This window comes from Balaenoptera borealis (assembly GCF_965194805.1).
Source record: "Balaenoptera borealis genome assembly, chromosome: 15".
NCBI classification, from domain to species: Eukaryota; Metazoa; Chordata; class Mammalia; order Artiodactyla; family Balaenopteridae; genus Balaenoptera; species Balaenoptera borealis.
The window spans coordinates 5,421,650-5,435,491 of NC_138871.1; the positions used below are offsets into that span (position 1 = coordinate 5,421,650).

General features: G+C 48.8%; 1 protein-coding gene across 38 annotated transcripts in view; it reads right to left on the reverse strand.

The window, feature by feature from the left end:
• Positions 1-13,842, reverse strand: part of MAP4K4 (mitogen-activated protein kinase kinase kinase kinase 4) — a 174,204-nt gene that overhangs the window by 29,035 nt on the left and 131,327 nt on the right. For 20 of the 38 annotated variants that reach the window (XM_082357187.1, XM_082357188.1, XM_082357186.1 and 17 more), the window contains 3 exons: positions 5,181-5,342; positions 2,852-2,938; positions 2,149-2,340 (listed from right to left, as the gene is read on the reverse strand). In XM_082357187.1, the coding sequence (XP_082213313.1) occupies positions 2,149-2,340; positions 2,852-2,938; positions 5,181-5,342 (441 nt within the window). Of the gene's footprint in view, positions 1-1,161; positions 1,324-2,148; positions 2,341-2,851; positions 2,939-5,180; positions 5,343-13,842 lie in introns of all 38 variants that reach the window. The other 18 variants (XM_082357184.1, XM_082357162.1, XM_082357173.1 and 15 more) reach the window with 3 other exon arrangements.

Here is a 13,842-nt window from a genome sequence, read left to right on the forward strand (position 1 = left end):
TCTAAACTGTTAGTGGCCACATAAAGATTTTCTATTTACGGTAAGGATAACGCCCATCAAGCCTATTCTCCTCGGCCCCCCACCCCTCCCTCTCCCCCTTCATCCTGTCCCGCTTTCTTCTGCATCCTTCTTCTTTCCATTCCTCACTCTCTGGAGTTGCCCATTGGCTTGTGCGTCAGCTCTTCTGTGAATCAAGACGCTGCTGGTCTCACGTAAACACCAGCCTCCCAACACCCGCCCCGCCGAGCTTAATCCTGGGTCTTCTTTTTACTGTAACACTGCTCCATACCAAGGATCTTTATGGTAAAGTGCATTCAAGTCCTCATCCGGGTTTGTGTGAACGCCACCGCTACCTCTACCGTCCCCCAACACATGCAAACATCAGTGACAGGTAAACTCGGGCTCAAGGACTTGTGCCCAGTACTCCGGATGACACGGCCGCAGGGAGCAAAATGCCTGAAAGTCAATGATTTTCAGCAAAGAGTGGGAACCAGCGTTTAAGGATGTCTGAGGTCTCTGCTGTCTGCTTTCCCCGCCAGACAGCACGGAGGTCCCCCACCTGGGCGAGGCCGAACGCTGAGGCCGACCCAGTGGCCTCTATCCTGACCTACTTCAGGAAAACCCACACTCAACCCACCGGGCCATTAACCTTTTTTTGGATGTTGAACCTTTTGAGAATCTGATAAAAGGCCCTTTTCCCCAAAATATATGTACATTTGGACAAATCAAAAAAATTCTACGTGGAATTTCAGGGCCGCCCACTCGCAGAACTGGCTGGGAGCCAAGGACCCCAGGTTAAGAAAAAGTCTCCCTCTGTGTACTTATGACACTAACTTTCTAAAAACTAAACTGAGAAGTCTTTGTATTTGAGTAAGGAGGCACTTGTTTACGAACATCTGAGTCAGGGAAGGCAAAAAGTTAGACAGAAAGAAGAAATCACTGAATCCAGATATTCTTAATAAGTACAACAACAATCTTTAAAAAGAAAATCCTGTTTTTCCCTATCAACTGAGGCTACGTCCTCTTTAGTCTAAACTCCCTCTGCTACTCTCTTGTCTCTCTAAATGCGCGAACAAACCAAACTGAGCAGTTCAAGCAGGCTGGTGGCTCAGTGAGCCTCTGTGTGCGTCTCCCTGACCCACAGCCAACTGGCCGCTCTACCTGTGGCTCGGCTGGTCTCTGCAGGGCAGGGTGCACAGACTCGGAGTTGCCATTGGAAAAAGACTCTGATCTGGAAGGCACTGGTGGCTCCAATACTCTGCCTGTCTGCTTAGACTGGGCTTCAGGGGAGCTGTGGTTAGTTTTCCTAAATCTATCTTCCACCTGCGTCAGAGAATTAGAAGACATAACTCAGGGTTAGTAGAAAAAGGCAGAGATACCGAAGAAAGCCTGAAAGTGGAAGGAGTCTGAAAAGAAATCTTCTGTTTTCTTCAACTACAAGAAAAGAGAGGAGGCATATAACACTGGACTAGGGTCTGATGCAGAATACGGAACATTCACGAAGATAAAAATCGAGAGAGGCAGCCTTTAAAATCTCCCCCGGCAAGAAGTCTAGGATTGCACGTGAAGGTAAACTAGGAAAAGAATTAATCTGTCGCAACCAACTAAACCCACGGATTAAAAGAGCGTCACCAGGACTCTAACACACGTTTCATTCCACGAAACATAAAGGCACGGCAGGACGAGCGGGACACGTGCTCCCAGAACGTGCCGTGTGAGGGTCGGCACGGCGGGAGGACGCCCCCGCCCGGGCCAGCATCCCGCGCTCTGCCGCCTGCCTGGTCCACCCCGCCAGCGTCCGAGGCGCGGTCCTGCGTGGTCGCATCCTCACTGGGAAGCTCTGGGAGCCCAGACGCCCCAGCTCAGTAGCAAACCCCGATCACCGAAAAGCCAGTGAATCGGGCCCAGGCAGGCTTCGTCCTCGCGGCAGTTTTGGAAAAAGAGATGACAGGCCGCCCTGCCCCTCGTTTACAGTATAAAGAAAACGCCGCCACACAGCCTCCTCTCTTCCCGTCTCTCGGTCAGCGTCCGGGTCCCCTGAGATCTGCAAAGCCCTGGGGCGCTCCGCTCCCCTCTAGACGAACACTAAGCAGGGAAGAGGCCCCTCCCTGCCCCCTGGGAGCGCGCACGGAACGGCGGGGCCCGTACCTCGCGGGCCCGGTCGGCGGGCTCGTGCGGGGCCTTGGGCTCGGCGCCGTGCAGGCCGGCCTTGCTCCTGTCGGGCGGCGGGGGCCTCCGGGGCTCATGCTGTAGAGACAGGAGGTAGGCCTGTTCCTGCTGCAGCTGCCTCTGGAGCCGCTCCGTCTGCCGGTGCTCCTCCAGCTCCCGCCAGCGGCACTCCTTGGGGGGAGAGGGACACTGAGTCCGGGCCCGGCGCCCGCCTCGCCCCGGCTCGCCTCGCCCCCGCACAGCGCTCACTGACGCCTGTTTCGTGACAGAGCACGACGGCCGGGACGTGAAATGGCAGGTTACCTGTGGGAAAATCTGACAGCTTGTCGCTAAGCATACTGTCACTGGACAGAGTAAGAGAGAACCCAAGGGAACGCTGGTCTCGGCGGTTTCAAAGGACACTTGGGAACTCTAGGTACAGGTCCTACGGCATGCGCCTTGAACCGCCAGCTCCTGGCATTCTAGCCTGTTCACCGAATGCCAGGTGCTGTGCAAAACCCCGTCTATCTACCAAACGAGAACAGTTAACTCAGCAACGGGAAATAGAGAGAGAAACAGAAGCCGCCTGGGCGTGTGCCCGAAGCAGCGCGACCCCAGGGGGCGCGGCCACAAGAGCCCGGCGGCCCCGCCCGGCGCGGGGGGCCCTAGCTACGGGGCGGGACGGGGCCGCGCGGGGCGTTACCAGTAGCATGGCCTGCTCCTGGAGGAGCTGCTGCTGAAGGAGCTCCAGGTGCCGCTGCTCCTCTTCCAGCTGCCGCCTGATGTACTCCTGTCACACAGAGATCGGCCGGCAGTCAGCGGGTCCCCAGGGGAGGCGCCAGGACCGTCCGCCCCCACCATCTGGGGTGATCCACTCAGCGATCAATGGCTGAGACAAGCCTATCGCCGAGGATGTGCCCCAGAACTTCGAATTAGTCTCTAAGATCTGAAGAGTCTAATAAATGATGACACATGCTCAGCGATGGGGTGTGTGTGTGTGTGTGTGTGTGTGTGTGTGTGTGTGTGTCTATGAGAGAGATAAAGGGAGAAAGAGAGGAAGAGACAGAGAAAGAGAGAAAGGGGAGACAGGGGTGAGGTGATGCGTTTTCAACGGGAAGAGAACGATAAACCTCTGTAACAACGAAAACACATCCAAAGGACGTTACATAAAGAGGAGAAACCCAACCTTGAAGGGGCATGCATATCTGAAGGGCTGGAGACCTTGATCTATGACAACAGATTAGTCTCTAGCAAGCCCGTATCAAGAATATTCTCTCCCAACTCTCAGGATTTTTTGGGAGGCTCAAGTATGAAAAAGGCATGAAATCACTTCGAAAAGTACGAACATTTTACAAATAAAAGACATCTCCTTCCTTTTCAACAGGGGAAAAGCTCACTACTCTGGAAGAGGAGTAGATTGAGGGGTCTGGGAGGAGCAATTTTATTTTGAAATTCAGATTATTTATTTTACAGTGTCTACCGCCAACTGAGGTGCACACCTTAAGATAAAAGCAGTCATACATCTGGGCCGAACAGGAGTTTTAGTTAACCGCTCGCCCTGGCAGAGAGAATGCTGGGCAGAAGTCATGACAAATTTCCTCAGGAACTTTTTTTCTTACAAAGCAAATTTAGCCCCAAAACGCCAATCTGGGGTAAAGTGTATCCACAGGGCCGCTGGCAAAGGCCCCCTGGTTCCAACCCAAGCTCCAGTCCCGGGCCTGGAAGCCCCGCCCCGCCAGGCTGGCCGAGAGCCGCTCCAACCCCCACGACGGAGAGGACGCCGACTCCCAGCTCCCCTCTTCCCCGAGCCAGACAGAGCTGAACCACAGCTGCGAGCTCAGGTCACTGTATCACTGGTTTTCTGCCTTCACATCACAGGGACAACCAGACAATGACAGATGTACACAAACACGCACATTCATGCAGAAATGACAGGTTCCTACAGCACGGCTGACACGGGGGGGTATTTTGGAATAAAACTGACTTTTGATGCTATTTTTATAAAAGAAGAGGTGAAGAATACTTGCTATACACAAAAGCCAATGACTCCGTTAGAACACTGAAGGTTAGTATTACATTCACACCCTCTTCTCCCAATCAAGTTCGGAGAATTATCCCTCCGTGACTTAACTGTTTCAAGTTTACATGTTTTCTCCTCTTTGTAGTCCCCAAGTATAAATCAGAACATGAAAACTAAACTAAACGCACCACAGTTAACAGGCCAACAACGTCAGTAAAGTAAGAGATCAAGAGAATCACTTAAATTTCAACAGAAAAATAGTATGTAGACCCAACACTGGGAAAACCCAAGGCAAGGGAGGGTAGCTGAATAATCAAATTTGGAAGCTAATACCATTGTTTACAAGCATTTTAAGTATGAACTTCAGCTATCATTTAAATTGGTCTCCCTTCATATATTTTTTCCTTGTTCAAAGCTCATAACAAAGAGTGATCAGTTCAAAGACATGAACGGCAGAGAGGCTATGATGGGATTCACGCGGACAACGCAGACAACGAAAAGCACAATTTCTGCTTGCACAGGTGGTTCGGGAATCAGACTCCTAAAGGCAACTTTATCTGACGTTAAAAACATGCTGCAAATGTCACTAAAATCTGATCGCTTTTGGCTAATGTTACCAGCTGTTCTAACGTTACGTATGTACATACTGAATTATATGCAAATATATCTTAAAATATTCAGTGGGAGACTTCAAACACTTCTCATAGGACGTGCCCTACAGTTGGTTTCACATTTCATTAGACACATTCGGAAATCTTTCAGGCATCATACTAGTGGAGGCCTCCCTGCTGGTTTCAAGAGGTTTCTAAAGTGTAATGATTTCTGTATCTGTTGGTAAAGACAAGAGATTCAACGTATCGAAGGGAATATGCTTCCAACTGTGTTTCTGCGTTTTCAGACTAAAGTCGTGAACACGCGTGCACACGCGTGCGTGCTTCTGGCCCCGAATCCCCCGACTCTGCGAAGCGACAGACCTCCAAGGTCCCGGCCGGCACGCCCCCTGAGGACTGACCTGCTCCCTCTCGACCCTCCTCCTCTCCTCCTCCGCCCGCCTCCGCTCCTCCTCTTCCTTGCGCCGTCGCTCCAGCTCCTCCAGCCGCCTCTTCTCCTCCTGTTCTCGCCTCCGCTGCTCACGTTCCTGCTGCCTCCTGGCTTCCCGCTCTCTCCTTTGTTGCTGCGGAAGTAAAGCCACCCAGTCAGCAGGGCGGTCTGCTGACCAGTTACGGGGAGAGGCCAAGAGGGAGAGCTCGGGGACCCCACCCGCACCGGCCAGCTCCTCCCACACTGCCCCTGTGCTCACATACACCAGCTTCCTTGTAAGTACCAGTCAGAGCTGGGTTTCACTGGATATCAGTTATTCCCCCTTCTTCGCTGAACCACAGCAGGGAGGGGACAGGGAATTCTGTATCCGTGAGTATCGCTAACAGGGCTACCCCGGGCCCTTAAGTCAGGAGAAAAAGAAGAGAAATGAATACAGGAGAACAGAAATAGGGCAGAGAAAGGAGAGAAATACTTAAGAGAGGAAAAAAGCAGCACACATCAGGGAGAGAAGAAGTGACACCAACGAGAATAAGAGGTGCTATTATTATTACCATGAATATAAAAACTGCCACGAGCACAAGCTCACTCTGTGTCTCGCACGGTGCTAAGTATCTGATAGTCTTCCTTCCATGTCCTTTACCTAATACAATTCTCACGACAAACCTAGGAAGCACTTCACTCCTACTCCACAGAGGAGGAAACGGATTCAAGAAGAGAGAAGCGCCTTGTCCGGAGTCGCCTGGGTGGTAAGCCCCCAGGTCGAGGGCCACTGTGCCTCCCACCGTTAATCAGACAGCATCCTGCACCCCATCAGCAAGCACAGAAGGTGCTACTGAGTCACCAGACTCGCTCCGACAGCCTTTCCTAACGCAGACCATCTGTCGACCCCTCGGTACCTGGCAGCGTGACCCCGGGCACACGTCTGGCCCCTTCTCATCCAGCCCCAGACATCTATCCGTCAGTAAAGCACTGCCACCGCGCAGAGTATAAATCAACCAACTCCTCCCACAAACGTGCAGCGTGCTGGCCTGCAAAGTGATGCAGCCACTTCGCAGCCCCCCTGGGATGGAGAGGTGCCCCATCCCAGCACAGCGGCCACTGGCCACCCACTGCTACTCAGCACCTGAAATGTGCCCAGCACATGCGGGAGGAACTGAGTTTTTCATTTTATTTTACTATAGTTAATTTACATTTAAATAGTCTCTAGCACAGCTCTAGAACCACAACCACAAGAGAAGAAGGCAGGTGGAGACTAACAATTCCCCTCAAAGTCAGTCAGACAAAAGGAAAACAGAAGAGAGAAGAAAGGCAACCAGTGTCGACCCCTCAAAACTCCCCCTTAGCTTTTCAAGCCAATCAGATTCAAGCGAACAGGTCAGAAGAGGCAAAGAATATCATACACTGAATTTTACCACCTTCAGGTAACGACATGACTTGCTTATGAGCCAAGGTCTCACAAGCAGTGAACTGTCAGAGGACCGTCCCCCTTGGAAAGGTCTGGGCTTTCCCTTTCCCTCCCCACCTCCCGGGGGAGATGATGTGTTTGCCAGCAGGCTCTACAGGCCAGCAAGGCAACCGGAGTTGAGGGGGAAAAACAAAAAACACACCCAGAACTTTTATATTCTTATACTCCCAGCTCATTCTTCAAGATAGCTACTTTTGCACATTTCATAATGTACGTATCAGTACTATACAAAATTACTAGATATGTCTCTACCAGATACATGCTCAATTTTTTTTTTTTTACTGATGGAATGCAAGATTCAAAACCTTTCCGGGCTGCCGCACTGCGCTAAACAACGCCACGTGACCACAGACACCACCACAACAGCCTCAGAGATGCACCCGCTGCCCTGTTCTTACAGACCACACAGGCTACCAAAATTCTTTAATTTTTAGGAACGATGCTGAAGGAAAGGTGCCACTTAGCCCCGTGGGATCACAAAACAAAAAGAAGAGCCATGGCTTCACTTGCTTTCTCCTCTCCTGTGATTTACAGAATCTTGAAAAATTCTTTAGTTCAAAAACAGCAGAGCCGATGCCTTGGCTGGTATCAGCAAGGACTCTTCCAGAAAGAGCCAGACAAGGAGAGAAACTGCAGTGAGAGTCCTGGAAGCTGCCACGCTGCCTTGGAAGCAGGGCTGCACTCTGGCCGCCACACAGCCGTTAAGTCCAGATGCGGGCAAGTGTCCACCTCACACCAGCCTCGAGGTTCAAATTTCTGTCTCCAGAGAAGACAACGGGAGATCACAAAGGAAGAGCGGAGGGAGGGAGTGAAGCAGCACGGGAGCCGGCTTCCCCCACGCCGGCCCCTCACCAGCAACTACAGCTGCCTCCGCCTACCGAGGGCAGGGCTGACCCTGGTCCAGCCCACGCCCAGGAGGCTTCTCAGCTCACCCCCTGCCTCGCACCCCTGAGCTGTGGTCACCCGGAGTCCCGGCGAGGGGCGGGACCCCGTGCACATCCTCTGGCCTCAGTGAAAGCACTCTTCTCATACCAGGCCGGAAGCTGCAACGTGGTGAAATGTGCAGAATCCATTTCTGGGGGTTACTGCCAACTACACCGAGGGCAGGGCTCCCAGGCCGGTGGGAAATCTTGACTTCATCTAACTGAATGCTACTAAGAACTTTTAAGTTTCAATTTTCAATGCCCTTACAAGTAGCCTTTTCCATTTTCATTTGTGTTTAAAATTTTTAATCAAAGTACTAGACTTTAAATTAACCATCCTCAAGCCATAAGACATACATCTTTGTTAACAACCTTTCTTTTATTTATTAACATTTGCTATGCTGCCGCCCCCCGATCATTTATATCTAAAATGCCATGTGCCGTTTTGATTGTTGTTAACTAGTGACTACCTGGAGAAAAAAAAATCTGAGGCCAATTTTTAAAAATTTAAAAGAATAAAATTTATATTTAAAAGAGTAAATAAATCTATGTTATTTTGTCCAAAATACATACATACATACATAAATAGTAAAAAAACTGCCTTATTCTTGCTTGCTTGTTTGCCTGTTTTTTTATGGGCCCATCATAGCATCATCTGTAAAGTCTACACCATAAGACTCCTTTCCATATGGTCAAATGGGTCGGGTATTCTTTCTTTATTCCCGAGATTAACCCTCTCACAGCCCTTTCTTCTCCTGGGCCAACCTAGACAGGCTGCTCTCCAGGCATCCCATCTTTCTGCCCACCTGCTTCCCAGGAATACTTCTGGACCCTCTCCTGTACTCAGGATCCCCTGTCAACTTCTCTCTTACTTGCTGGAACACATCCTCTAGCAGTTTCTTGAGGAAGCGTGAAGACAAGTAGAAGACTTGAGAGACTCTGTAAGTCACAAAAGCTCTGCTCCCATGCTGTGCATATACTTCTGGCTGGAGGCACTAATTTCCCTTCAGAGTTGCAAAAGCACTGGTGTGTCACCTCCTACTTTCTGATGTTGCTGTGGAGAATCTGAGCCCATTAGGATCCTTGACACTTAGTACCACCCACACCCACACCCCTCTATCTGTTTGTTCCCCTGACAGCAGCTCTTACGATCCTCTTTTCATCCTTGAGTTTCTAAAATTTCAAGATGATCTACGTGCCTCTGAATGGCGTCTTTTCTCATTCACTGGGCTGGGTACTCAGTAAGCCTTTCAATTCAGAAATTATTTCTTAGTTCTGGAAACTTCTCTTGAATTCTTGCTGCTTGTTCTCCCTCTGGTATTCACTTCCTGGACCATTTGTTAAATGGAAGTCAAACCACCTGGATTGATTCTGTTTTTCTTCTGTTCTAGTCCCCCTAAACTTCTCTCCCCACTTTCTGGGAGTTTGAATTTATTAAAAATTAAAAAAATATTATTTATTTTCTGAATAGTCTTGTTTCATGATTTTTATATCTTCTCTCTGTAAGGATATTAAGATTTCTGTGCATGTGTATATGTATGCGTGTGAGATATTTTCTCTGTTCCCCACATTGTCTCTATTTCCTTCAAGCTCCTTTTTCTATGTGTCTTGGAATCTTTCAAGTTAAAGATTTTTCTGTGTCCTCAGTCTTGGGCCATCTACTGACATGCAAGGCAGTGAAAAGCAAAGCGTCAAGCTGTGGCTGTGAAGCTTCCGAGTTAGGTGACTGTGAGGCAGCGTGACCTCTTCCCTTGGGCGGGTCAGCCTCTGAAGAGAGGGGTCTGTGCAGTATTGAGTCCGCAGGTGAGGGGAGGGTGTAGTGGATGGGGGCGCCTGGAACGGGCGTGGCACCAGCGGATGGGCTCCAGGCGAGGCGGGTGCGCTTGCTGTTCTCCTTGTTTAGGCCATCTTCAGTTCTTCGCGGTCACTGCACTGGGATTTCTCAATGAAAGTGTGGTAGACACCAAGTTGTTTCTGTTCAACTCTTTACCAAAGTCGATATAATAAAGTTACTATGTAATTACTTAATTAAAATAATCTAAAATTATTATAGTAAGTTTAATTCAAAATGCACGTCTTAAAATAACAGTAAGCAAACACCTTGCAAACAGGGACAGGCTACAACTAACGATCTCAATTGTCAAGTGAAAGCCTCTGAAAGGCTTTTTCTTCTTTGGTCCTGTGGAAGTATCATACTCTTGGTTACCAGATCAACACACAAACAAAGACCATAAGCTCCTTGAAAGTAAGGACCGTGTTTCGCTCATCTCCACCCCGCTCCCTGTAAATATCCAAGATGCCGTGATTTTCTAACATTTAGCATCTAGAGTAAGACTAAAGAATCCACCCATATCTCCAGGTCCTACAAAATCCAACCAAATCATAAAGCCATCTTTTCAGGATCACCTAGTAAGTGCACATCGGGCTTGAATAGAGCCTCACACTTTAAACACACGCTTTGTGCCTCAGGATGTTCTACCAAGCTCTTTAAGGTGGCTCTGGAACTCAATCAGAGATCTCAAGCCCAAAGGTTCACTGAAGAATGGCTGTAAGTTTACAGAACAAGTCCTTTCTTTCCAGACATACACAAGGATACAAATGCTGATTCCATTTGAGAAATACTTGTGAAGCGCCATGGGTACACAAAGATGAATCAGACACAGCCCCTCTCCTCCAAGTCTTATAGGTAAGGTAAGTCACACACTTTTAAAAAATCCACAAGACAACGTAGAACGTGGTAAATTTCCCTGGACTTGCCCACTCAGCAAGTCCTGGTCGGGAGACTGACGGCCAAGGCAAAGAACAATGTAGTTACCGAGTCCTCTTCCACATTATGCTGTAGTATTTGAAGCTGTAAATCGGACCAAGAGCAAAAATTTAAACTCCAACCATACAAACCACTACAGTCAGAACAGGCCCTTGACTGGGGTGTGTGTGTGTGTATGTGTGTGTGTTCGGGGGTAATTAAAGATTAAAGAAAGCCCTTAGTAAATACCTTAATAGATTACTAATGTGAAAAGCTGGCCTCTTGTAACAGAACTTCAAAAGAAAATGGTCAAAAAAGAAACATATATACCATCAGCAATCAGCTAAGCAACCTCAATCCGCACTAGATTAACCTTCTGCCTGTGATTTCAAGCAACAAAACCCAGGAGACTCTAATGAACATGCCTGCTCAGGTTTACCCCATTAAGAGCAGTAAACATGATATAAATCCTTTGAAGCATTTTGAAACTGTCAGTCTTATTTTCTTAAATCATTCTTTCTTTAAAAACAAAATCAAACAAACTGAAAAACTGCATGATGCTGTAAAGTGATTTCCAAATCTCTCAAATTATAGAGATTTCCTTATTACTTAAATGTTTCCAAGCATGCCTGAGTAAATATGTACTTTTCCAACTACGCTTTAATTACATTTAAGTTCTCTTTCTAGATTGGTATTTAAAAGCAATGCTTTCATCTCACAATTCGAACTTTTCTAAATAGGTCATGCTGATAATAGTGGGGTCCATTTACAGACACTCCACTGGACTTACGGGCTTTAACAGAAACTAAACTTTAATAAACAAATCTATTCTTCAGGTTCGACTATTTCCAAGAGCTTTGGAGGTCATGTGTCTGCACGTGTACCAGCAACCCTTGAGTTTGTTAAGTGCAAGTTCTGACCAACTTTAGTGGAGAAACTACTAAACTACTTTGCTTCTCCCCAAAGACAACTCTTCCCCATCTTTAGGCAACAAATAACATTTGCTGAATTAAAATAGCGCTTACAAAATTTAACTAGGAAAAAAACGCTAGACTGGGACGCCAAAAGAACATTTATGAGCTGAGGACTTCAGAGAGGCGAGACAGCAGCCCCCTGGCAAAAAGCAAGGCCCCCGTGCACAGCACGGTTGGAGCTGAGTGTGGAAGGCACACCCTGTGCTCACACGCACTCGCCGTTAGACACGAGTGAGGCGCCCAGCAGGGGCCTCTGTGTGGGCAGAAGGGTGAAGCGGGTCCCCGCACTGTCCTTCTGAGATCTCACAGCCAAGAGACAACCACAGAGGCCTGCCACGGCTCGCGCCGTTTTTCTTAGAACGCTCCAGGCTTTCCTAGTGTTACAATTTAGCTTCAAGACGAATCCCACTTCTCGCAAATGTTCTTCTCTCTCTCTTTTTTTTTTTTTTTTTTAAAAGGCATCGCACCTCCGCTGGGCCAGATGGGCTCATTTTAGAGGCGAAAGCTCTCCTGCAAGTGCGGAGACCAAAAGACAGCCACGTGCGGCAATAAAAAAAATGAAGCGGGCTTCCCTGGTGGCGCAGTGGTTGAGAGTCTGCCTGCCAATGCAGGGGACACGGGTTCGAGCCCTGGTCTGGGAAGATCCCACATGCCGTGGAGCAACTGGGCCCGTGAGCCACAACTACTGATACTGAGCCTGCGCGTCTGGAGCCTGTGCTCCGCAACAAGAGGCCGCAATAGTGAGAGGCCCGCGCACCGCGATGAAGAGTGGCCCCCACTTGCCGCAACTAGAGAAAGCCCTCGCACAGAAACGAAGACCCAACACAGCCATAAATAAATAAATAAAATTTAAAAAAAAAAAAAAAAAAGGAAGCAAGCGCGGCCTTCCGGTCAGGGCTCAAGCACGGCTCCCCCTACAGAGGGGCTGACCTCCCCGGACTGCGCCTGCAGGTTCGTGTTCGGCATCCGCAGCAGCCTCCAGGGCCTCCGCTAAGCCCGCCCACGTAAAACGCCCGCCATGTGTCCAAGGCCAACACAAACAGGCAGCCCAGGAGGGTAGGCTGGGAGGCCGGGACAGCTCGCGCCACGAGCCCAGGGCGTGAGCAGCATCGCCTTCATGGCTGCCCAGCCCCGCCCCGCCCTCCTCGCCCCGCCCCGCCCTCCTCGCCCCGCCCCGCCCTCCTCGCCCCGCCCCGCCCTCCTCGCCCCGCCCCGCCCTCCTCGCCCCGCCCTCCTCCCCTGAGGCGGCGCGCACGCGCACACATACACACACGCACGCACACACGCAGGCGCGCGACCGCTCACACCTCCGCCGTGTTGCGCTCGCTGCACGTCTGCAGCGCGAAGCCTGGGGCTGATGTCAGACAAAATTTTTTCTCTTACTTTACTTTGTTTTTAATTTCTTCCACTTCCACCCACCTCTCTAAAACTGGGGTCATTATGGGGTCTGCAGAAACAAGAGAGACGAATGTAAGCATGCGTCCTCTTGGTAGAAGAAAAGCAGAGGGAGGAGTTGCTGGTCACACACCCACACGCGGCCCTCTCTGCGGGAAGCGGAGACCCCAGAGCACAGGGACTACGGCATCTCCGGGGCTGAAAACTCGGGCAGATCGTAAAGAGAAGGGATTATTGTTTTAAATACCTGCAGAAAAATTCTGACAGTGTGGAGTCTGGAACATCCTACCAGCAGTTCAAGAACAGAAAGGGAGACGCAAGCAGCAGAAAAGGGGACTTGGCCCTCTAAGTGAAGTCCTTGGCCGGGTTCGAAGTCTGCAGAGCACACAGTCGTCTGCACAAACGGGTAAGATCGGGAACACACAGGGAATTGCAGTTCTCCCCTTTTTCGTCTTTTGTTTTTAAGAAAAGGATAAGTTCTAACCTCAAATGAAAAGTTTTTGTCTCTTATCTGTAATAAAAAGATTATGCAGGTTTTTTTTAATGTGCTGTTGTTACAATAGTATCATAGGTTTGCTAAAAACAAATCTTCCCTAAGAAATGTTCTTTTTTTTTTTTTGAATAAAGTAGCACACCAAACCACAGACAAATGTATCTTGCTTTTACCAATAATTTGACAGTCTCCACGAGGTCAAAACTGAAAAATTATGAATTAGGACATAAGTGACTTCAATATGTAACAGGTTCAAAAACATACCCAAAGTACAACAGCTAACAAAGTCACCTTAACTTAGATCACTAATGAGGTTTTTTCCAGGACGTCTTGTATAATATTTCTATTAAACTTAGACAAGGCATGAGAAGATGTGACCATGTGTGGATGTCACAGGAATGGGAGGAGTAGGTAGTAGGTACCAAGGCAAGAGTCAATGAAAAAAAAGAGCACAAAACCATTAGGATAAAATGACAGTATGATGAAGTAATCTTCACTTCTGCTCAAAAAAAAAGAACAGAAAAAAAAAAATGTAAGAATAGACTGGGAAAAAAAGCTGGCCAGGGTGGGGAAAAGAAATTAGCTAGAGGCAAAGCTCTACGTGATCCCAAGGTGTGATAATACATCTACATATAAA